At 41.5% G+C, this 24,046-nt stretch overlaps 2 protein-coding genes and 2 long non-coding RNA genes across 9 annotated transcripts in view; 2 read left to right on the top strand and 2 right to left on the bottom strand.

Moving 5' to 3' along the window:
- Nucleotides 1-6,176, bottom strand: part of LOC137448933 (uncharacterized) — a 160,862-nt gene extending 154,686 nt beyond the window's left edge. For 5 of the 6 annotated variants that reach the window (XR_010989263.1, XR_010989258.1, XR_010989261.1 and 2 more), the window contains exons 1-2: nt 5,920-6,176; nt 5,411-5,503 (exon numbers count right to left, since the gene is read on the bottom strand). This is a non-coding gene — a long non-coding RNA (uncharacterized lncRNA). The remainder of the gene's footprint in view (nt 1-5,410; nt 5,504-5,919) is intronic. The other variant, XR_010989260.1, reaches the window with a different exon arrangement.
- A 219-nt stretch (nt 6,177-6,395) lies between these two features.
- Nucleotides 6,396-9,237, top strand: MAD2L1 (mitotic arrest deficient 2 like 1). The gene is made up of 5 exons (XM_068153949.1): nt 6,396-6,524; nt 6,687-6,833; nt 6,989-7,109; nt 7,693-7,796; nt 8,388-9,237. The coding sequence occupies exons 1-5, from the start codon at nt 6,449-6,451 to the stop codon at nt 8,558-8,560; spliced, it is 621 nt and encodes a 206-aa protein (XP_068010050.1). The 5' UTR covers nt 6,396-6,448; the 3' UTR covers nt 8,561-9,237.
- Nucleotides 9,238-9,610: 373 nt separating this feature from the next.
- RPL7L1 (ribosomal protein L7 like 1) lies at nt 9,611-13,696 on the bottom strand. Its single transcript, XM_068153948.1, has 7 exons — nt 13,568-13,696; nt 13,317-13,425; nt 11,518-11,681; nt 11,223-11,360; nt 10,847-10,956; nt 10,435-10,647; nt 9,611-10,197 (listed from the first exon to the last, which is right to left on the bottom strand). The coding sequence occupies exons 1-6, from the start codon at nt 13,579-13,581 to the stop codon at nt 10,439-10,441; spliced, it is 744 nt and encodes a 247-aa protein (XP_068010049.1). The 5' UTR covers nt 13,582-13,696; the 3' UTR covers nt 9,611-10,197; nt 10,435-10,438.
- A 67-nt stretch (nt 13,697-13,763) lies between these two features.
- On the top strand, nt 13,764-17,954 carry LOC137448931 (uncharacterized). Its single transcript, XR_010989257.1, has 2 exons — nt 13,764-14,743; nt 15,264-17,954. It is a non-coding gene; the product is annotated as an uncharacterized lncRNA (long non-coding RNA).
- Nucleotides 17,955-24,046: the final 6,092 nt, after the last annotated feature.

The raw sequence follows: 24,046 nt of genomic DNA, 5'->3' as shown, positions 1-24,046 counted from the left end.
ATGGAAAGTGAAATTATATGGAAAATAAAGTATGTGAAGCACAAACTAATTTGGCAGCTGGACTGTGGCTCAGGAATCTCTTTGCCAGGTATGACCAATAAAACTCATATTCTCCCTTTTTCCTTTCTGTCTTCAAATAGATTTTAAATTTCTTTTTCGTTCTGTGGCACAATTACAGATGGGATAAAGAACGTCACCCAGACAAACTAGTCTAAAGCTTGATGACAAGAACTCTTCCCTGAGCATGGGAGATGAAGGTTTGGACATCTCTGGGATGAAAAAGGTTACTGAACTTCAATCTTTTCAATGCTAGACAACTGTTCTCAAAGCATAGTATTTAGTAAGTGAATGTGGGCATCATCACTGTCATCTCTCTCAAACAAAAGGATGGCAGTGAGCATGGCAGTAGCCACAAGGGAGAGTGTCACCTGACTGTCAAGACATTGCCAAGTTGTGCTGCACAGGTCCCTGCAGAGAGCTTGTAACTAAAAGAAGAAACCCTGGGCCACTATGAAGCTAAAGCAAAGAGCACAGCAAAGCAATGATGGCGCCCCTCAATGTAACTGGGTGGTCAGTATTGACACCCACTTCTTAACATCTTTAAAGGCTTAAAGAAAGTTATCAGAACAAAGAATGTGCAAATCATTCAGCATACACAAATGAAGTACAGCTTTGTGTTAGCTCAATTGATTTTCCTCAGTAGCAAGAATTACCTGAACCTTAGAGTAAGTATCTACTCTTGCTTTACCTGTTGATTGTCAGATTACAGCTAAGGCATTGCTTATTGCAATAATTCCATGTTTTCGCTCAAATCAGATTTCAAGGGAGGGGGACTGTACAGAACAATTAGCATCAAGCTGCTACTCACATTACTAAGCCATCTGGTTTCCATTTTTATACTCCTAGCAGCACCAGATCATGAGGTTTGGATGAGGCCATCCATTGTGCAGGAGATGCAGATAACTAACGTGAACTTTCAAGTATTGTTCCACTCCTCTATTTTTTCTATGAAATTTTTTGCTAATTCTAGCACAACAAGTAGTAAATAGCATGCCCTTCTGGATCTTTGACTTGGAAAAATAAAATTATTTTGTTCAAACTGTATTAACAAATCTTTTCTTAATTTGTTTTCCAAGCTCCTTTGCAAGTCACTGTCTGCCCTTAAGTGATTTTTTTAAATGCAAACAGAATCTAAAATAGGTTTTCCCTGGTTTCTTAAGTGGCTGCCAGTCTGAGGATGAATCAGTGACTAAACTCTAAGAAAGTATTTATAACTTGAAGAGTGTCATTAAAATTATTTAAGAAATAGGACATTTCACCTTTCATGTGATCTATGTGATGAATTGAGAGAGAAGAGTTTCTTTACACTTAAAATGGAATTGAATAAGCTTTGGGCTGTACCTTATACAACCCATATCTAGCTCAATGCTGTTCTGTGCAAAGACATATTCTGTGACTGATTTAAGTTATCAATGTTAGCAAAGAAATACTGCCCTGATTTTCAGATAAAAGTATTTTCAACAATCCATGTTGAAGTGTCCCAGACTGCTTATGTTTCCTCTGCTACTAAGCAAAAGAGCAGACCCATTCTGATGAAGACATCACAGAAAGTTTAGAAGTCAGGCATTTGTCTCCATGCTATAAGTTTAGATTCCCAAATCAGTAATGTGCAGTGAGAGGTGCAGGTAGTGAGGTGAAGTAGAACTGCTCAGGGTATAGTCCCACTGAATGCCTCATCAAGTATTTTAGTTCATCTCGCAATCATGACACATTGATGGTCATTTGTTCTTTCCATTTTAGAAAGAAAGGCATGCATACATTTTTCACACTATGTGAAAAAAGATATTGTTCTTGAAATAAACTATGTTCTCTGAAGAATTCCTCCTTCCATACAGAAATAGCTATCTCATTGAGAAAGTCATCCTTTACCGTTTTCTTGAGATATCTGGTACTTAGGAGAAATAATTTGACTAATTTGCCTTTGTTCACTAACTATTACCATTCTGACAGCAGGGCATCTAATTTCCCTGGAGACCTAACTGCAGGGGAAAAAAAAAAAAAAAACGAATAAACACTCTAATTTCCAAGATGAAATGCAGGAATTATTGATTTTGCTTCAGTTGTCGTCCAATGTTGTAATCGTACAACAGTATCCTATCAAAAGTCCTTATGGTACTACTCAGGATCTGATGAGCCACTGTGACAGTCTACAACATCCCCACTGATAAATCTGTTCTAGAGTTCTTTAGAAGACCTGTTTTGAATTTAAAGCTAAACTCAACTATACTGGGTTAGTAAGTCTAAATTACCTGAGAACTTCCTACTTTTCGATTAATTTATTTATCAGGAAACTTCAGATGTGACAGGAGCTAACATGAACTGGAGTAACATTCATCTTTCAAATTATCAGCCTGCAGGTTGGGGAATAAGTAGTAAAGGGATTCAGTCATAAAGAGCAGGATTCAGTGGATTTTGTTACCACTGTAACATGACATCATCACATACTAGGGAGATTTCAAAACACAGAAAACTCATTCAAGTTCTGCTCTGATTCCAAAGAATGATTCCTGCCTTCGCTTGAAACATTTAAAAATCATTGCTCATCGGTTAAATTTTCTTTCATTTTCTTTAGTGCAATAGCAACAAAGGTAAACAGCAAAACTGGACATCAAGTATTTCCTTAATTCTGGTACAATGTTTTTAAAACTAGCAAATGCATCTAAAACTTGTCCAATGTATTAACAGAAACATGAAGTGGCTGTAGTGCAAGATTAAACTGAAAGGGTAGAGATAAAATATATGCGCCTGGTGCCATCTCCCGGTAGTTTAGAGGTAAAACCATCAGAAATATCAGTACGTACCTGTTAGACAACACCAGGTCTTCAGGGAGGGGGAAATTGCACCAGGGGAGATTTAGTTTGGATATTAGGAAAAATCTGGTCAGGCATTGGAACAACCTGCCCAGGCAGGTGTTGGGAGTCACCATCCTCTACAGAAATTCAAAAACTGTGTAGACATTCCACTTCAGAATGTGCTTTTATGGCCATAGTGGTATTGGGTCAACATGTATTTTCCAACTGAAATGATTCTATGACTTTAAAATCAATTTCTTTCAATGAATACTTAAAATTCAGAACAATCATACCACTGTCATTGCAGTTAGTGAAAAAAATACAGTATTTCAATTTGTCATAATAGTCCATGGTTTATGGTTTTAAAAATAGCATTAGCCAACTTGAAAAGCAATGGTATATGTATTTTGACAGCTGATGCAAGGTACCTGCACTTATCCTGCAAACTGTAGCACTATAAAGACTGTTGAACACAAACGTGACCAACAACAATCACACACACAAAAACCCCAAAATCAAAGCAACTGTCAAAAAGTGTAGTATTTTACAGTCATTCCAGATAATAATAAAATCCCAAAGGAATCCTGGATGAGAGCTGTGAAGACAGAATGGAAGGCAGTAAAGCAGCTCACACACGGCAAAGCAGTTTAAAGAGAGGAAAGTGATTTAAAGATTTAGAAGATTAAAAAAAAAAAACAACCCCCCAAACAAACATACACAAAAACCAAAACCACCTCTTACATAAAGGAATAGTGACAGGTCTTGACAGCGCCGATATCCTACCCTAGGTGCAGGAAATGCTTTTCCTGGGACCTACCCACAAGTCACACTCCCCTACAGCACAGAAACTACACAGCTGACAGATAAAAGTAACAGTTTCACTAGAAATCTTGGCAGCTCAGCCAACTGAGACCTGCCTCACCCAGCATCTGACCTACAAATAGCACAAGTAGGGGTGAGGAAGGAGGAATCAACACGTCTAACCTGTAGACAAAGAATGAGATCAACACCTGCCAGGAATTCTGAGCGCTGGCAGAACCAGAGAGGGAGAGCATTCTTAAAACCCTAAGGAGAATCAAGGCAGTGCACAGAAAATATGAGGGAAGAACACAAAAGTGTTTATATAAGCTTATAATGGCAGAATCTCCTCCTACAGTGTGGGAAGAAATGACTCAAGAGCTTGAGGTCTACTAGAGAAGGCAGGCTTTAAGACATGGTAAGATTTACTTTCTCCCACAGGAAAAACTGGTTTCATTGAGGCTTAATATGACAATTTATTAATGTGAAATGGGCTTTTGTAGCAAACAAACTTCCATTTGATAGGTTGTTTTGCTATGCTGAGAGACCTGTCCATATCACCCTGAGGATAAAGAAAAAAAGGAATGAACTGCACAAGTAGACTACATCTTCTTGTCTGCTGAATGACTATGGGAATGTGACCTTGGTTGCTTCAAAAAAAAGTGATGGCATATCAGCGATTTGGATTGTCCCAGGTTCACTGATAATTCCTGTGGGGAAGCAATCATTAAATGTTGCAGAAAAGCCAAGCTAAACAGGGGACATTTCCTTCCACAGAAGAAGAATCAAAACCATTCTGTCATTACATCAAGCCATAATTGAGAAACAGCAATGAGTAGAGAATCGTTAGGAGACCTAAATTAAATACAACTGGGATTTCACATTCCTTATGAAAATTAAGGATTTAGCATGAGATAATTAAAGCAAGGATAGCCAGCTCCTGGTGTGCCAGAACATATAACTCAACCTGTCATCTTCGTTCTGGAGAGTCCCTCAGAGTTGGTCAGGAAGCAGTCTGTCAGCCACACAAATCATCCACTAACCCACAGCAGTCTCCCTGCTGTTCTTCCTTGCAAGAGCCCCACAGCCCTCCTCCTGCCATGTGCCCTAGCTATAGGTGTCATCACCACATGGAGCACACCTGTGCAGCAACATGACAAAAGAACTCATGTACATGTCTCCATCACACTTGACTGGGCTAGGGTCATATGGTGACTGGAGATTAGTTAAGTTTTTTAGGTTAATAACTAAATCATTCAGACCCTTTCACACAATTTCAGGACTATGCTACATGTTTTAATCACAGCAGTAAAACCCCTGAAACAAACTGTGCTTCCTCTTGGATCAAAAATTGGAACCAACAGAGAGTCTTTTATTATGACAAAATAAATAATCACACTATCAGCTCACTCTTTTAGCAGCTGGCCTACTGCACTGTGTAATGACCATACAGTTTCTATCCTAGGTTTAAATACTTGTGGTTTGAATGTCACTTCATTTTAAGGCAAATCCTTTTCAGGGTCAATATGGTCATCTAAAAGGTTTGTCTTAGATGGTAACATCTATTCATTCCAGATACTTCAGAATAATTATATTCAGGGAAGACTTTTATTTGCAGTTCTTCCATGCCAAAAAATCAATTTACTTTCCACTTAGCATGTGTATTGTATTATCACCTGACTAGCTGGCCACCGGGCTCCTATCCCAGCAGCTTCCTTTCTTCATGATACTATTTAAGTAACTCAACACTTAATACTTACTTACTGTTTCACTTCGTCTGTCTTTCCCGTTAACCTCCGCCAGCTTCCTCCTCTGGCTAGCCACCGCTAGTTGCATTGTCTTCCTTGGAGTCTCTGTAATAACAGGAAAGAGCATTTGCCCTTCACTGTGGCAGCCTGGCAGCAGGGGTGGTTATGCCCCGAGGGGTGAGCCTGTGGGCTCCCTGCCTTTATAAATTATTGTTAACCCCTTTTCTTTTTGTGTTACCCACTAGGCTATGGATTCAAGGAGAAAGCATCTGTTTCATCTTGCTTTCCCCAGGTTCTCCCTGCCTGCTTCTTAATCCCTTTTTTGGGTGTTACTCGCTATCCTACGCATTTCAGATAGAAGTGTCGTGCTTCATCACGCTTTCCCAGCTTCTCCCCGCCTGCCTTCTGACAGCGCTTGCAGGGTAGGCCGTTTTTCTTTCAGACATCCACTATGTCATTTACATAGTGAATTCTACCAAAAACCACCCGTAAATGAGGCGCTTGCTTCATCTCATTCGTACCTGGAAAAGATTGCTTTTAAGTTCACAAGTTCCTTCACATGGACGAACGGATCTAAATAAACCCTGAAATTGAAACACCCAACAGCATCTCCTTGGCGATCTCTTTGCTTCCCTCAGCCTCGCCACGGGGCGGCTGTGCCCCGCGCAAGCCACACGGAGCTGGTGGGGAGATTAACACAGAAAACCCTTGTTTGTTTGGGTTTTTTTTAAGGGGCAGCAGCCGAACCCACACCCCACAGCTCCTTCTATGGGCGACAGCGGGGCGGAGCGGGGCGGAGCTGGGCGGAATGGAGCGGGGCGAGCCAGGTCATTCCGGCCCGTTCCAGCCAGCACCCCGCCCTCCCTCAGACGCTGAGGCCACAGACCCGCCTCGCGCCCCTCCCACTAACGGCCGGCGCACGCGCGGCTCCCCAACGGCCGGCGCACGCGGAGAAGGCTGGCGCGCGTGCGCGGGGCGGGCCGAGGTGGCAGGAAGGGGCGTGGTTCAATTTGAAGCGGGCGGCGGGGAAGCGGTGGACGCGTAGCCTCCATGGCTAGGCAGGGCAGCCGGGAGCAGCAGGGCATCACCTTGCGGGGCAGCGCTGAGATCGTCGCCGAGTTCTTCTGTAAGGGAACGAGAGGGCGATCGGCGACTGGGCTGGGTGGATGGGAAGGAGGGAGGAGAATAGATGTACAGGAGGACGGTTGGTAGGCCTCTGGCGGGGCGACATGGCCGCTTCACGCGCATTCCTCCATTTCTTCCCCCCCTCCCCCACCTCCTGCTGCAGCATATGGAATCAACAGCATCCTGTACCAGCGGGGAATCTACCCCCCAGAGACCTTCACCCGCGTCCAAAAGTACGGGCTCACCCTCCTCGTCACCACCGACCCCGAGCTGAAGAACTACCTCAACAACGTAGTGGAGCAGATGAAAGGTGGCGGGGCGCGGGATGCGACCGGGCTGGGAAACAGGGGGCTCCTCCAAACTGCCTGAGTGCTGCCGCTGGTGGGAGGCTGCACTGCCCTCCATGGTATGTCTCTAAGGCTGCTTCTTCCTCGCACTGTAAGTAACTCCTGTGGCTTCTTTCAGAGTGGCTTTACAAGTGCATTGTGCAGCGCTTGGTTGTGGTCATCTCAAGTATCGAAAACAATGAGGTTCTGGAGCGGTGGCAGTTTGACATCGAGTGTGACAAAACGGCAAAGGATGAGAGGTATCAGTGTTCCTTTATGCCTGCTCTTTCCTGCAGGAACTGTACAGGCACTATAAACGCTATGGGCATTAGCACTGCTCTGTTTCCTGAGTGGCTGAGACAGCCCTCCCTTGGTGTGAGCTTGGAAGATGTTCCTTCAGACCTTACTAAACTTACTGCCGCCTTTCTTATTGCTGTTCCTTCTGTTAGTCTGTACACTGGTTGTGGTTTGAAGCATGAGTGAAGTAGGCATAATCCTCAGGTGCTGACATATTTTTAAAGCATCATCTCAAAACTTGGTTTTTAATCCTCAACAAAGTATATAAAACCCTGTATAGGGTACACACCTTGAAGAACTTACTGCTTTCCTGTTGTGCCAAATGTTCTCTACACTAATTAACATTTCTTACAAATTCTATGAAGCTTCACTAATAAAAGGAAACAGGCTATCAGATTTTCTAAGCCTGACTGCCTAGGCCTTAAAAGAGTGTCACTACTATAAAAAAACCAATAGCAAACAGACTTAACAGTGCCTAATAGAACTGCACTCAAGCAAAGGGTCAGTATAGTAGAAGCTTTCTAACAGCTTTCCCTTTTTTTCCAGTGCACCACGAGAAAAATCTCAGAAAATTATTCAGGATGAAATTCGATCTGTCATAAGACAAATAACTGCCACAGTAACTTTTCTGCCACTGTTGGAAACTGCTTGTGAGTACTACTTACTTGACTGAAGAAATCAAAGCCTTCTTTTTGGAAAACCTCAACAATTTTTCCATTTTAGAAAATCCTTTCTGCTAATTTTTTGGGGCTTTTTGGTTATTATTACACGTTTCTGAGGCCGCACTTTGTTGTCCTGTCTCGCAGCTGTGTGAGCTATGGAAAACATACTGCATGGCAACCTCATTTAAAGGAACCAATGGTACTTTGTCCACAAAATGCTTGAAATCTTTTCTTTGCTTTTTGGAGGTTCTGTTGCTTTTTTTTCTCAAATGGATACAATGCAGGGTGACTTAGCTAACTTAAACTTGTATGTCTGAGTTTTTATAGTAAATTTTGTGACTCCAGCTGCAGAGAGGTTTGTGTAAATAACTACTGAACTCATAGAGCTCTGCTCCACAGCATTTCAGCATGTTTAAAAACCATTTCCATCACACTCATTTAAGTAAACTAAAATGGCTTAACAGCTACACATGAACATAACCAGGACTTTTCATGTTTTGACTATTTTTTTACATTATCAGTGTAACTACTTGGATCGTCTCATCTTCCTAAACTCACTTTGTTCCCACTTGCTTACAGGTGCCTTTGACTTGCTGATATACACAGATAAAGATTTGGCAGTGCCAGAAAAGTGGGAAGAGTCAGGACCACAATTCATAGCCAATTCAGAAGAAGTTCGTCTTCGTTCCTTCACTACCACCATCCACAAAGTAAACAGCATGGTGGCTTACAAAAAGGATTCCTTCCCCTGAGACACTGCAAGGGGGTTGTATATATCTTGTCATTTTGTATAGTTTCTGTTTATAGTGGTGATATGTCCTGAACACATCATTATTGTTGCTCTGGCTGAAGCATGATACAGAAAAAAAGGCAACATATTTATGATAACATAATGTTAACACTATACTGTGCTGGCATTGATTTTTAAAGAGGTCTAAATCAAGTATTTTAACAGTTCTTCCATTCTTAACCGTATCAGCTAAACTAAAGGGTGTTTAAGCTACAACATTCACTAGAAAAAAACTGCCTGAATCTAGGGTTAAGTGCCAGAATTGTCTTCAGATTCTGTAGTTTAAGATTATTACAAACTACATTCCATTAGCAGGTTAAAGTTCTTTCTGGCACTAAAAATAAATCTCATGCCTGACATGCTGATTCTTCATGCTAAAAGGCTAGGCTGTTCCAGTGTCAGCATCAAGCCCAAGATGAATGAACAGAACAATTCTGAAGTTACTTCTACCTCTTTACAACGAAAGCAGCTGTTTATCAGGAAAATGTTATGTATGTGAAGCCTTGTACAGTAGAGTGCTGGACTCTCGTTCAGGGGTGGTGGTCTCAGTCTGTGTACGTTTCTAGTGTCTGTCAAGCATTTTCTATGGTTGTCTTGTTTTTACAGAATAAAGTTGTATAGTGCTCTTGTGCTCTTTAATTCAATCTGTAGTACTTCACAATTTAGATGTTTTTATAAATGCTGTATCTTCGTTTATAACTGTCTCAGAACTGCATCCTCCTTCCTTGTTACTCATACCATTTCCTCTAAGCCCCAAAACCAGGTATGGTTAATATGAAATCTATTCATGGATTTTTGCTCCACTTAAGAGGGAGGGCTAACAACAGTATAGTCACACATGCCCTGATGATTAAGAACAGCCTTCTTGCTAAGATAGGACTCTCCTGTGTTCTTCACACATTTTTGTACCGAAGCCCTGTATTAATAGAACTTGTAGGCTCTTCCTTTTATTGGTTAATTTCCTTCACCAACTTTGCTTCAGTATATTTAACTTTTCATGTACAACTTCCAGTTACAACAGAACAATCAAAAAAGTTTATTTTAAAAGTACTGATTAGATGGATTCCACCACTGTATCACAGAGTTTCTGGGCTTTCCTACCAGGAAGTATTTTCCTTCAGCAGTCCCAGTCCACTGGATGGGGAAAGGCTCCTTTTATTAAAAAAACCAAAAAACCAAACCAGCTTGGTACTTAAATAAAAATTACGTAAAATTGTATTTTTCACTACTTGGGCTTGCACTGCAGTAACGACAGGAATACCTCCTGTCTTCTGCCTCTCCACAATGGTATTGAACAGGTGACTGCACTAACTAAGGTGCAGTGGTAAGTGTGAAAGAAAAAAAGTTAAAACTCTTGTTTTTTGGAGATGCAGAACTCATCTCCAAAGCTCCTGGAAGTTCCAAGTTCTTTCTTGTACCAAATACTTCAAGAACGACCAGCTCCAAGTCCCTCTCCATCATCATCAGCTGTGTATTTTTTCCTTCTTTTATAGAGGCACCAACAATCCAGATCTAGTATACCCTTGCATAGCAATTATGTCCATGGAAAACGCATGTGAAAAGGCCCAGGCTGCAAATCCTGAAGTTTTCGCAAACACCCTGCAGAACAGCAAAGAAAAGCCAGTCACATTACTGCAAACTCCCAACACTCAAGTCTTTAAGGAGGTGTCCAATAGGATTTGCTGATCCCTGATGAGACCAAGACTAGCTTCCCCTAACTTGAAGATACTCTGTAAAGTAAAAAGGAGCCCCCCTTCATCTCTGATGGCAGTACAGCTATTCTTAGGAAACCAGGTAAAGGATAAGGTTTAGAAGTTATATGAAGGTGTTCCTCACCTGACTAGTTCAGCTGCCGGATGATCTGGTTGATTGCATCACCTCTGAAGCCAGGCTTGCCCATCTCCTTGAGGAAACCCACTTTGTTACGTGAAGCGTGGCGAGCCACTGACAGGTGGAATGGGCACAGAAAGTTCGTGACTCTCTTGAAGTTCTTCCCAGCTGAATAGATTTCATGAATAAGATCTTCCAGGCAAATAATACCACAACCCCCTGCAGAACAAAAAAAATAAGCTTCAACAAAACAACAAAAAGCCCCCCATAAACAACACGATGTTCAACTGTACTGTATTTCCTCACACTGCTCCAAAATTGCCAGTCATCTCTTATAGAGGTCCTCCACTCCCTTTTAGGTCAGGTTACAAATTCTCAGCATACACCTCTGCTCAATTCATTTTCTCATCTTGCTCACCTAAATGTTCCTCTATCAGCTTATTGTCTGTCAGAGGTATCCTCTTTCTCTTAATCTTGGTTTGGCCTCGTTTCAGGATGAGCTCTCGTACAGATTTCAGGTTAGGATGTCTGTGCAAAAACAAGAATCAGATTCTGTAATGTAGAGACATGATAGTGGGAAGTCCCACCCTACTAGCTTGTACAGAGGTGGGAAACTAACCAAGTCATGTTTAGAACAATGAGAAAAGGGATAATAAGAGGTTTCAGATACAAAATTGACAAAATTTTGAGCGTTACTGGAAAAGCCATCTCCAGGTGTGTGATACCAGATAGCCAACCAAAAAACTCCACTATCTATATGCAAACCCCTACCAAGTCATGGGACTGGTACTTACCCCCATGCAATGTAAGGTTCCACAACCTGCAGCATCTTCAGCGATAAAGGAGTCAGTTTAATAAACATTCCAGTGTAGTTTTTCTTCAGCCGCAGCAACTCAATCACCTTTCTGACTCTCCTACTCACTCCCTTAATGCTGAGTGGAAAAAAAATACTATTAGTAACCATGCTGCTCTAATATAGCGACAAAAGGTCTCAGGTAACCTGCAAAGAGACCTTCCTTTGCTTAGAAACTATGTGACAGCTACAAACGGTAAGAATAATAAAGGCAAGCAGTAACAGAAGCTTCTTACTCTAGAATCCGTACAGCAAAGGCTAGCTTGTTTTCCTGAGGTAGAGCTGCCTGCCCAGGTCTCTGCTCCATGCGCCTCAGACGGGTGACATCTCGGCGCTTGCGCCATGAATCTCGTACAAAAGCCTCAAGGCGTTTGAACTGGATTTGTTTTCCCCTCTGGAGCTAAAAAAAAAAGGCATAAGAAATGATCACCCTTCCCAACACAACAGCCATAAAGGTTTGCATCTCAAAGGCGAGTGAAATTTAGAACTTGATGATGACTCAGTTTTGGCAGCAGTTGGAAGAAAGTGAGTGGAATAACCTAAGCCTAATGAAGACAGCTGAGAAATAACATATGAATTTACAAGCAGCTAGCTAGAATTTGGGAACAGTGAACAGAGAGGTTTTCCTCAGGAAAATAATAAATTAGGAAAACCAGCAAGACCCAAGACACATCTAGGCACATGTGATCATTTGCAGCCATAAACAGATCTTCACAACTACATACACAGCTGAGCCAAACACTGGGAAAGACAGAAAAAACATCTGTATCTGGGTAAAACAGATACTTCAGCAATACCCCAGTGTGGCCCAAAATTACAATTCAACAGAAAGTACCTGGGTTTAGAGTCCTTTTCTGTAAAGGTACACATGCAACACAAATCCCAAGCATTCAAATAACTCTTAAGGATTACTAATTTAAACACAGAACATCCAGCTCACTTGAAAAAAAACCATCTTTTCAGAATTACAGGGAAATGTACAGGGGATTTTTTTCAGTTAGAAAGATGTTTAAATACCTATCCTTGGCTCAGGAGCAAGTACACCCACCTACATCACAGTGCTTTCTCATATGAATAGGAGCTGAATATGCATGGCACCTACCCAGTAATAATTTACACACTCTACTGGCTAAACTATCAGGCCATTTTAAATTAAAGAATTAAATGTGTGTCTTCTCCTCTATCTCACCTTGTAAATCACTCATGAAATAGCATGGATTTTTAAAGCAGACAGACCTGATTAGTTTCTTACCTCTAAGGTAATTTTCTGAAGAGGTGACTATTTAATAGTATTGCTTGTGTTTCCACTTCCACTTTGGAAAAACAGCATGTTCAGTAATATATTTAAAAACAGAATATTTAGCAAATGGCAGAAGTTTTGCACATAATCCCACCAATTCCAAAGAAACAGATTCACTGGGAAAGCTTTAATCCATTTCCAACTCAGGAACTTGCTGTATTATCTGACATACAGCAGAACAGGTCTCACATCCTGAACAGAAAGGTTTGCTGTGCTCTGCCAGCCTGGAAGCCACACACTGCACGGAGAATCTCCTGTCTATGCTCCATCTGGTTTATCTAGGGACAGCTAATCCTAAACCCACTCTCAGGAAAGCAAACTGCAGCCATTACATTTTACACACAAGTATCCTGGTAGTCACCGGTCTAACAGGAACAGCTTTAATAAATTTGCATTTCAGTCCAACAAGCCGAATTTTGTCCTTTTTGCAGAGCTCTGGACAGATGGGGAAGATGCTCTGAACTCAAGCTTCCCCTCAGAGATAACCCTGAGGATCATCACTAACGAAGCAGTCTCTGCACCGGCTGCCTCCTTCCTCATCTCCGGCACCCCCCTCGCTGAGAAGCCTCTCACTCATCCGTACGGTTCCCTCCCCCGAAACATAAGCAGCGCTGCAGATCCACCCTAGGCTTCATCACCGCACGGTCAGGCTCTCCCAGCCGACCAAACCCTGCACATGGACGGACAACGCCAACTCCTCCACGCACCGGGGACCTCACCGCGGCCAGCCCCTACCTTCCGCTTGTTGAGGAGGGCCTGCTTGGCCTGGGTGGCCTTGATGGCCTGGTAGGCCTTCCTCTTCTTCAGCAAGTTCTCCGGCACCAGCGGAATCCGCCGCTTTGGCCTGCGGGGCGGAAGAAGCCGGTCACATCAGGCAGCACCGCACCCGAACGCCCCAAGAATTCCCCGCCGCCTCCCCCCGCCTCATGACCGCACACTCCCCGCGGATGGCGGCGGATACAGCCCCACCATTCCCCCGCACTCACTCCTCCTCCGCCATCTTGCCGGGTGCCGCTGCCGCGCATGCGCGGGTCGGGGCGCCGTCGCGGAGTTACAGGAGATCCAAGGGAGGTCTATGTGTCCCCGGTTGCCCCATGTCTGTCATCTTCAGTCGCGGGTGAAGGTGGAGCGCACGAAGGCGTTTCCCGCGGGAGCAGAGAGACGATTTTATTCTCCGGAAATAACAAACTGGCCCGTGGGTCTAACTGCCTGCCACAGCTTCTGCAGCCACACCCAGAAGACACTCAAGCTGTGATGTGTCCCTCTCCCTAGCTCTCCTGGTGTGAGAGAGACATCTTACCACACCGGAGGCCTTAAGAGAGATAAAAAGCCCATCAAAAGCGCTTGACTTTCAGCCCTGCTCCTGAATGTCCTGCGGAGCTTCACTCGGAGAAACAGCAGCTTGCCTCCCAAATGCAGCAGGCCTGGCCCCAACCAGCAGGGCCTGCCTGAAGGATCTGAGCAGATCTATGCAAGGGCTTATGGGACACACAGCACACCTGAAGTGTAGGCGGGCAGCTGCTCACGGTCACTTCTGCAGAAGAGATCTCAAACACGGCCAGGGTCCTGGAGAGCTGGAAGCGAGCTGATGAGCTTGCTGCTCAGGCAGCCCGAGCAGCCCGAGGAAAGCAGCACACCGTGTCCAGCTGTGTTGGAGAGCAGAGTGGTTGTGGATGGAGCAACACACTGGTGACAGAGAGCTGCCATTCAGAAAGAACTGCAGACTTGCAGAAAAAAAACCAAACTGGAACAAGTGGTTTGGACAGCGATGTCACCCATAGATGGTGCCATAGCCTCACCCTAAGGGGGTGCTGCATCTGATGAGACTGATTTCATGTTCTGTTTCCTCCTCTGCCAGGTAGGGTAGAAGAGGGGTGTGCCTATACACTGGACCTGTTTTTCATTGTGACTCTTACCAATTTGATACACACCAAGTGAGGTTTCCTCTTCAACTTAACAGCTGAGAGCTAGAGCCTTTCACCGGAAAGCTCAAGTGATGTTGGTGTTTAACTGCTCACTTTAAGGAAGCTGCAAACCTTCATGAGGTGTAAATTAAGCCACTTCTATTTTGGCACCTAATTGTTGAATATCTGTATTTAGAAATGTGATCCCACACTGCAGTACCTGCTCAGGTGTATGCTCTGCAAAGAACACACCCCTTGGTGAGCAAAGCCACCTTCTTGTCAGTTATTCTCTGGTGCTGCCATTTGGATTATGAGAGAGAAAATAACAAGTTTATTAAATAAGTCATATGAAACTTTCACTGAAGAAACTAGAAGTATGTAAAAAATAGCTTCATGTAAGAATAGCTCCATGTAAAAATAGCTGAAATGTCTGGTAGCTCATGTCAGAAAACCTGGCCCATTTAAATTTACAAATGAATGTGCTTTGTTTAACCGAATGGATATGCAAACACAATCTCAAGTATTTAATTATTAATGGTAAGGAAACAGTAAGTCAGTAAATATTTCAAGTGCTGTTGCTATGAACTGTCACACAGCTCAGCTGCATAGCTGGGCTGACTTGTTAAACTTTAGCTAATAGTTATATTAATGAATGACTATTCAAATGCCTTTGCTTGCAGTTTTTTCAGGAAGAATATTCTCACTTTCCTAGATAGTGAGCTGTTATAAATGGATCTTCAGCACTCTCAATGCCTGCTCTCTTCTTTTTTCTTACCAGATCTTTCACTTTCTGAGATTTCCATGAACTCCTATGGACAAATCCAGTGACAATAGTCACCATCGGTGATGGATTAAATGATTTCTCCTAGTTTATAGGTTATTCAGAATGATACGTAAAATCCTTTTAAAACCCGAGTATCTAGTTAAAACTTTTCCAATAATTGCCATTCCATGACTTCACCAACCAGTATTTTTGAGGAAGCTCTAGTGTGAGTACATTTTCTCCACCACATTTCATATGAGGTTCAGAAGTCACCCAAGGAAATTGATAGTTCAAAAGGCCTGATAGCTTGGGGAAAGGAGAGAGGGGAAGGCACAGATCACCTTTAAAGACCAAAGTTGAATGTATTGTATCAGAAATAATTCCTCCATAAAGCAAAGCCAGGAAAACAGGTATCTTCAGCATGGAGGATTTTTGCACTTTCATTTCAATTTTTCTTTTTAGAACCCCAAACCCTAGAATATGTATTTTTAGCAAAGCATGTTACCTTTTGATACTAGCTGCAGCAGGTGCTCTGTGTTGTTTAGAAAAGATGATGTTTGAAAGGTTGAAGAGAGATCAAAATCCAAACACTGCAGGTATCTTTCCAGAATGGGCAGGATTTTTCTCCACTCTGGAAAGGAAGAATTTTTTAAAACAAAAAAAATATCTCTCAGAAGGCTGCTTTATCTGAGATGCTTGTCCTTATAAATAAACCTTGGAATATTTTACAGCTGACAGTGTGACCCTGCTGTAATCACATTGGTCCCATATTGGAGTGCTGTGGTAGCACACTCACAAATTACTGTCACAGTTTCTGCCTACCTTGGCTTGAAACTTCTTCACAATGCCTTTACAATACCATTAAGTGCAGAGCCAGCCAAAAGCAGGCCCTTTCATTATGCTTGGGACATTGATAGACGATTAGAGTAAATGAAAGCCAACAAAGGCAGATCTTCCTTTCTTTCCCCTGTAGGCCTGACACGACTCATGTTCTCTTGCATTGTGCCTTGATGGCTTTCATTTCACTGTGATACTTCAGATTCCTATTTTATGTGATGGATTTTAAAGTCTATTTATATTACTTTATTCACAGATACAAATGCAAAGACATAAGAAAATTCAACAATAGCAAACTCATGGTGATAGTATGACTCTCACAAAGAGATTTTGTTGCTTTGTTCCATTGTTGCATGGCTGAGGTCCTCTTAGATGAAGTGACCACAGCTCTTGCTTGGATTAAAGATTTAGGGCTATTTTCTCACTGCAGTAGGGATGAAGAGCATGAACTGTAACAGATTAAATTTTCATGTTCTTTATGCCAAAGACATAGCATTCCAAAAGTATCTGAATATCCCTCCTATCAGCTGAGATGTTTGGTGTACAGACCTCTGCTTTCAGACGCATAGTTTTTGATGATGAACCGTACACAGATGTGGAAGGGCCAAGTCATACACAAATGCAAGTTTTAGTCATCTATGTTACCATGTTCCTACAGGTGTGCAGTAATGGCAATCACAGGCTCTAAATTTCTGAAGTTTTTAGCCCAAGGCAACACTTTATGTCCCCCAAAGAATTTGTTATGACATACCTATTGTGATGGAAACGTCCAACCCTTTCTTTATATGTGCTATGCTTCTGTTTAGATACTGCCAGTTACAGTTCTTATGTTACAGCTTTTCCTAACATTTCTATTAGGAGGGGATAGTTAATCCTGCTTTGGCAGGGAAATCTGGACTTGATGATCTTCAAAGGTCCCTTCCAGCCCCTACCATTCTACACTTCTATAACCATAATGTGATACATTGCACTGCCATAGTTCTGTAACTGTGTCTAAGCCATATACCTCTAGAAATACAAAGCAAGACAGCATGTCTGTGAAGCTGTAACTGTATTCAGGCTGGTAGCTGATCTGTGGTTTGGAAGTGCTATGTGTGCAGCTTTTAAAACTAACAAAACCATGTTGCTAGTTGTACACACAAATGTGTATCAAAATATGTAACTTGCATATACGTGAATATATGTAAACAGATGTAAACATAATAAAATTTAAATATAGTTAAGAGTATGTCAAGAATTGACACATTTGTGCATTGAATCTTTCAGGGTTCATGTGATGCAGTTTATAAGGCAGAGTTAAAAGAGGGATGATGCTGATCAGAATCACTGGCTGCATTTCAGAGAGGACAGCTGGGACAGGAAACAAAGAGGGGATAACAACATGGCGATGATTTGAAAACTAAAGTCAGGAGGTGAGGTAAGATGTTAGAAGCATCTTGTCCATGAAACCTCTTGCCTTATTTTATCATCACACTTTAAGAGAAGAGCATAAAGCCCCATTAAATTCATTTCAGATCTCACAAAATCTCTATTGACACTGTGTAATCTCAAACCAGCAAGAGCCACACTGGAAGTCTGTCAGCATCACCAGTGAAATGTATCTTGCCCAATCTGAAATGTGTCTGTAATGAACTCCCTATAAAAAAAGCCAAAGAATTAAATTCTGCTAATTTTGCCAAAATGTGAGCTAATCTTGGGAACATTTTAATGGGGAAAATACCTTGTTATTTCCATTTTCAGATCTTCTAAGGAAAATGTTTAACAGAGAAAAAAGCTGGGTGGTCCAAGACTTACTTTCATGAAAACAACAGTCATATGGAGATAGACAAATATTTAATAAAAATCTTTTTGTGAAAAGCCCCAGATAAATGTGTGTTCTTTGAATAACATCAGATCTATTTCATGCCTCAAAAGGAGTAATCTGTGTATAATACAGAGATGTGGATGAGTGCCAGTAGATGGATAGGAACCCAGAGCAATTTAGAACACTACTATGTAAATATTCTGCAGTATGCATCTTATAAATAGATTCCAGTAAGTATGAAAAAAAATAAAACAAACTCCATTACCTATGACAGGGTGATAAACAATAACACACCCACTGCAGTGAGTCTCCTGCATTGTGGTATAACTAACAAATCCATCTTGCCAGCACCTATTTCCCTGAGAAATCTCCCTGGTTTCTATGGCCCCACAGACAACTCTGAACCTCTCCAGCTGTGGGGTGTTTGCTGATATGAGCCAAAACTGACTGTGAGACAGGAACACTGTATCCCTCAAAAGCCACACAGTCCTCCACTTGGTAGGACTGCACATGAAATTACTGCTTCATTGTCATCTTCAAGCTGCCTCCTGTGTGAGAAGCAAAAACCTGGCAGCAATAAAATTCTTTTTAATATGTGGAGTTTCTCATTTGCACAAGTCCTTTAGCGCTGCCCTAGTAGAAAGGCTGGCCAAACTTCAATAAATACCACTGCCATTACATCTTTCCTTAGCATAATTCATTTACAGTCATTAATGGAAAATACTAACTTTGAAAGCTTGGTTTCATAATAAATACTGTGAATACTTCTCTAGAAGAAAAGCAGACTACTAATAAGCCCTCCCCACTATTTACAATTATTGCCCTTGGAAATTACCTCTGGAGATTTCAGTTGTGAATATTAAATTACAGATTTGCATCTGTCAAAATGTTCTGACACCTTCTAAAGTGGGGTGATACCTATTTAGAAGTTTCCAATGTAAATTCATTTCATTTTACTTCTAAGGTATTTGTAAAAGCTTGATTAATGAACCTGAAAGAGAAAAATTGAAAATGTTTTTCAATTACAATAGTCATCCATGAAAATAATTTCCTTTTTGGTCTTGTCTACATGGCAGTGTACAAAGGGTCTACAATGTGAGTGTACTACAAATTCAACTGTAACTTTAAAGAAAATGTGTAGGCAAAAATAGACATCATTATATATGGTCTCCACAGGTCTCTGTGACCTGTCTTCTTCCTCCACAGGGATGAAAAGCTACATTTTATGTGGGAAAAACACTGACTGAATTATGTCTGAGATGAAAGCGAGAACAGAAGAGGTGTCTTTCCCATCTTCAGTAATTGGGAATCCTACCTCCTACTAGATTACTTTTTAATTGAACCTTTGAGATAAAAATGCAACTAATTATGCCAGTTAGGTAGTGGAAGCATATTAATAAGTACACCACAGCATGAACTATTCATAAAAATACTACAGACTGGGGAGCCAGAAAGAGAGGTGGAATGCAATGACCTAATTAGGAAGTTTATCATTTCAGTGTAGACAGCTTAATGGGAAACATTTTGTATACCCAGATATGTTTTCTGTCCTGAATGTCAATGGTTCTGACACAGTTGTGGTGAGTGCTAGACAGTGACTTTTATCTTCAAAAGAAAACAATCATTTAATTATTCTTCCTTTATGGCTCTGGTCACTGTCACCAACTACCTAAAATCCTCTAACAAGCTCAGTTTTGGAGACTAGGGGAGGAAGTTGATTCAAGCAGAAACAGAAATCGAAAGAGAATCAAGACATCATAAGTGAGAAGTGATCTGCAGTAAGTTATGTAGAATCACAGCAGAAGTTTTACTGGTTTGTAGATTGCACTCTTGAGCTCTAAACAAAGCTGTGGTTCCAAGTGTTGTAAGGGTGCATGGCAATAGGGCTATAAAGATCCTCTCACTTTTTTTCCCCTGATAATTTTTTTTGCAGGGAAAGTTTTGGTTGGAACATTTATTTTGCCTACAATTGTTTGTGACAGCTGCTTAGTCGAGATAAAGATACAGAATATTTGTATTGACCAGGAAATACCAAGCTGCGAGACACACAGCCTGAAAGATGAAAGTGGTCACCCATAGTTTCATTTGAAAGGGGATGTGTCCCAGCTCCTCTGAGCAAAGGAAGGGAGGAGGTAGTTGAAGGGTTCTCATGGCACAGCAGAAGGCCTTACAAGGCTGAAGGATAAGGCAGTGAGATGGCATATAAAAACCAGTAAATAAAAATTATATATTAAATAACGTCTCTAGAATATTTAATAAGCTTGGGAGTAGGATTTTGGAATGACTATAGATAAATCAAAATATCATCTCAATGACAGATGATAGAACAAACAGATTAGTAGCTGAGAATTATTAGAGACGGGATAAAGAACAGAGGCCATCATTAGATACTGTAGCCCCCTTACACCCACATTCTGAATGCTGCAGTTTTGGTCAAACCTGTTTATTCCATCTGTCCATCCCATACTTCCACCCACCTCTCCCCAAGATACACTTGGAAAAGGTTCAAAGAAAGAAGATCAAAGATAGGGAGCAGTTTCCATCTGTGGAGTAGTTAAATGGACCCTCAGGCTGGAAGAAAGAAGTCTGAGGGAAGATGAAAGTGTCTGTAGAATCATCAGTGATGGGATAGTTGCTCCCCCTTTTCTTCCAGCCCAAGTGGTAGGGAACCTTAGATGGAAGGTAGCAGGTGGCAGGCTCACAATAAATAACGTTTTTTTCCAGCAGATGAACTTGTAGTTAAGACAGGATTCTTAGCCACTGCATTCTGAGAAAGGTCAGGTGAATCCAAAATTAGGAGAGAAACTTCTTTACCCTATCATAGACACCTGAGTCTCAGAAAAGCACTGATGTGTACATCTGCCAGACAATTATACATGATGAAGATGCCAGGCTGAAATCAGTTTCTTTGAATATAGAAGGGCTAATTAAATCTGACTGCTTGTCTATCTCCCCTGTTCACCTGCACTGTGCTCCATTTTCCAGCCTTTGAAGTGCACCCTTTTCAGATCTTTAAACAGCCTTGGATAAATGAATCTGTTGCTGCAGTGATGTATTATCACCACTTTCTGACAGCTAGAAGGATGAGAAAATTTGCCAAAACACCATGAACGGATGGAATTATTGACAAGGGGATCAAGGCGCTGGAGTTAGCTCCAGGTACTGCATCTGGGCCACAGCTGTGGAAAGCACTTGCAGCAAGTGATGACCAATTGCTTGGTTCCATTGTGGTGGAATGTCAGCCTTCCAGTTGTAATGTTGATTGAATTGCTGACAGACTGAGATTGCAAGGGTACTCACTCATCTTGAAAGAAAACAGCTTTCACATTGCTCAGCCTAGTGGTATGGGGAATCTAAAATCAGGGGCATGCCTCAACAGGAATAAAGCACAAAAACTCAAAGCACCTGGGCTGCTTCTCTGTGCTGTCCTCACCAAGAGTTACTTTTTCCACAGCCTCTGGCAGGATCAAGGCCTTTCTATATTAGATGCTATATTCTCACATCTAAGAGAGTTTCTGACTCAAGGAACTATACTGAAGAAGAGCTAATAAAGAAAATCTGAGTCCCATTTTTAAACCAGTCAGCAGGATAAGAAGTGTGTCTTGCCAGTTTCAATTTTCTCCACACACATACTATTTATTCTGTTAATTATGGTTTGATACATTGTATAGACAAAGGAAAAGATACATCATCATTTTAACCTATTTTTCCATGGTAAGAATAAGTTCCTTCCTGTCAGTGTACAAGCTTGGCAGTGAAAGAAATCATTCAGGTGTAGGTGGGCTTCAAACAAATGTTTGTTCTCAAAAGAGTACCTTCCTTCTCTGTGGGAAGAGGTCTTTTTCTAAACCAGTTTTGTCAAGTCACTGCCTGATGTAAGTTTCAGTGCTATGTGAAAAGGCAAAGCTAATTAGCCAAGTAGGTTTTATCAAGGAAGAGAAGGCTCTGACCTGCTTTATGTATATACCAATGCTTTAATTTTAAATGTTTTCACAGTTTTCCTAAAGGCAGTGGCCCAAGTCCTCATATAGTCAATGTAGAAAGGCTTTGTCTATTTTCATACTGCTTAATTTAAGTGCTTCAACTTAGGTTTCAATATCTCCCTCTCAAAGCAAAATAATTTCCCTCAGCCTGTTAGACAAGCAATGGAAAATGGAAATAAGTATCTTCAAACTTACCCCTTTCCAGAATCTCAAAATCTCAGTTCAGAAACACTTTACAATCTACTATGATGCAAGAATGGGGAATGGTGGCTTCTCCATCTCTCATTCTCTTCAAATTCAGGCTTTTTGGGAAGATAAGTCTGGATGAAAAACATGTTATCGGCAGGATTCAGTGCAGAGATAAGAAGGCAAAGCCTAATGGCTTTGCAAATTGCACCATTCCAGCATGATTTACTTCTTGGGTTGGAAGGAACATGGGACGGTGACAAGCTGCCCATTCTGAGGCTGGGGCTGCCTGGAGCAGCCCTCCAGCTCTGGGGACACACCGTAGCTGTGCCTGACTCCTGCCAGGACAAGCCTTGATCCTTCCCTTCATATGTTGGTTTCTGTGTGATAAAAAATGTGCATTCAAGTCAGGAAAGAGTCACAAAACGTTCTTTCCCCATCCTAGTGATGCCAAAGGACTGCAGACTACATTTCAGCATACAGCCCAAGTACACGCTGTAGCGCCCGTATTTCACTTTGATCCGGATAAGGATTTAATTTGAAGAGGTCATTTCTCTGTAGATACTTCAAAACGTGGAAGGCACTACTGGAATGCAAACCTGTTATCTGTTTGCAATGATCTGAATAGACACCTGGATTTAGTGGTGGTTTGTAATTATTAGAACAGGTCACCCACCAGATGGCTTCAATGAAAATACTTACAAATGATGAATGGTTCCTGAATTCTTCATGTCACTTTAAAGCTTTGCTTTTCTGAATTTGCATTGTGCAAGTAGTCCCTTGTGGGGGGAGGGTTTGGTTTTTTTTTGCCAATTCTCTTCTCCAGTGTACAAACCACCTAATCCACAAGCTGCTTCCAGAATAATAACCTCTACCTGCAGAGTGTGAAAGCTTCTGCCAGTACACAGGGGCCTTTCCCCTGCTTTGCCTTTCAACAAGCAGAACTTCACTGGAAAGTTAATGCATTAAGTCTTTCCGTACAGAGTCAAAATGGAAGTTTGGGGCTTGAGTGGAACAAATAGATTTATTTTTTTTCCTTCATCATTCATCTCTAATTAAAATTAATATCACTTTGGCTCACACTAACACCACTAACTGTAAGGAAATTCATAGTTCAAACTTCCAGCTTGCTAAGCTTAAATGCTGCTGCACATATGGTATGTGTGATCACTGACTGTTCCTGATAAAAGGCCATATGGGCTTCAACAACTATGCAGCAAAGACAGCAATGCTTTAGCCTCACTTCTTTCTCAGTTTTGCTCTATGAGATATTTGCTGTCTGTTATCTATCTTCCCCTTATATGTATCTCTTCTCAGAGTCATCGCAGCTCCTCTAGTAACCATCACTCAGGTCACCTTGCCTTTATAACCTGGATTTGCACCAGATCAGGTGTAATTCCTCAGCCTGTTCCTGCAGCTCTCCTTTAATGACAGAAGTTCTATTACACAAAAGCAACATGACCAAGAACAATACATCTTCACCTGAGTTCTCTGAATATATATTCTTCTAGAGCAGTGGCACTGAAAACTACTGCCATACCATACAGTCCTTCGGGAAACTACACTACCTGTCAGTAAGAAACTTTTTTCTCATGTTACTTCCTAAGTAGTCATTAAGAGTCTTCCACAAAAATATGTGCAACAGGAAACATTCTTCCTGATCTTTTTTAAACTTGATTTTAGAAGTATGCTTTTTGTTGTTTGTTTGCTTGATAGGTTCTGTGGCTGTTGCTCATGAGGTGTGAAATACTCCTTTCCATCACTTCCAAATTACTTTAAAAACTAGGGCTTAAGGTACCATTCCCCTGAGCTTCACCCATTTTAATAAGTTTTACATGCTTATTTTGTTTCTATAATTTATCTCATCCATCTCCTAAATCCCTTTCCTTGCTTTGGCATACCCTTTGGAAGAAACATGCTCAGAATACATTAAGAATAATAATTACCACTGGTGCAAGTGTAACAGCTTAAAGGCATTAAATTGGAAT

Source organism: Melanerpes formicivorus, unplaced genomic scaffold (assembly GCF_026170545.1).
Source record: "Melanerpes formicivorus ecotype bairdi unplaced genomic scaffold, bMelFor1.0.p_v2 SCAF_27, whole genome shotgun sequence".
Lineage (NCBI taxonomy): Eukaryota > Metazoa > Chordata > Aves > Piciformes > Picidae > Melanerpes > Melanerpes formicivorus.
This window is presented reverse-complemented; position numbering and strand designations above follow the sequence as displayed.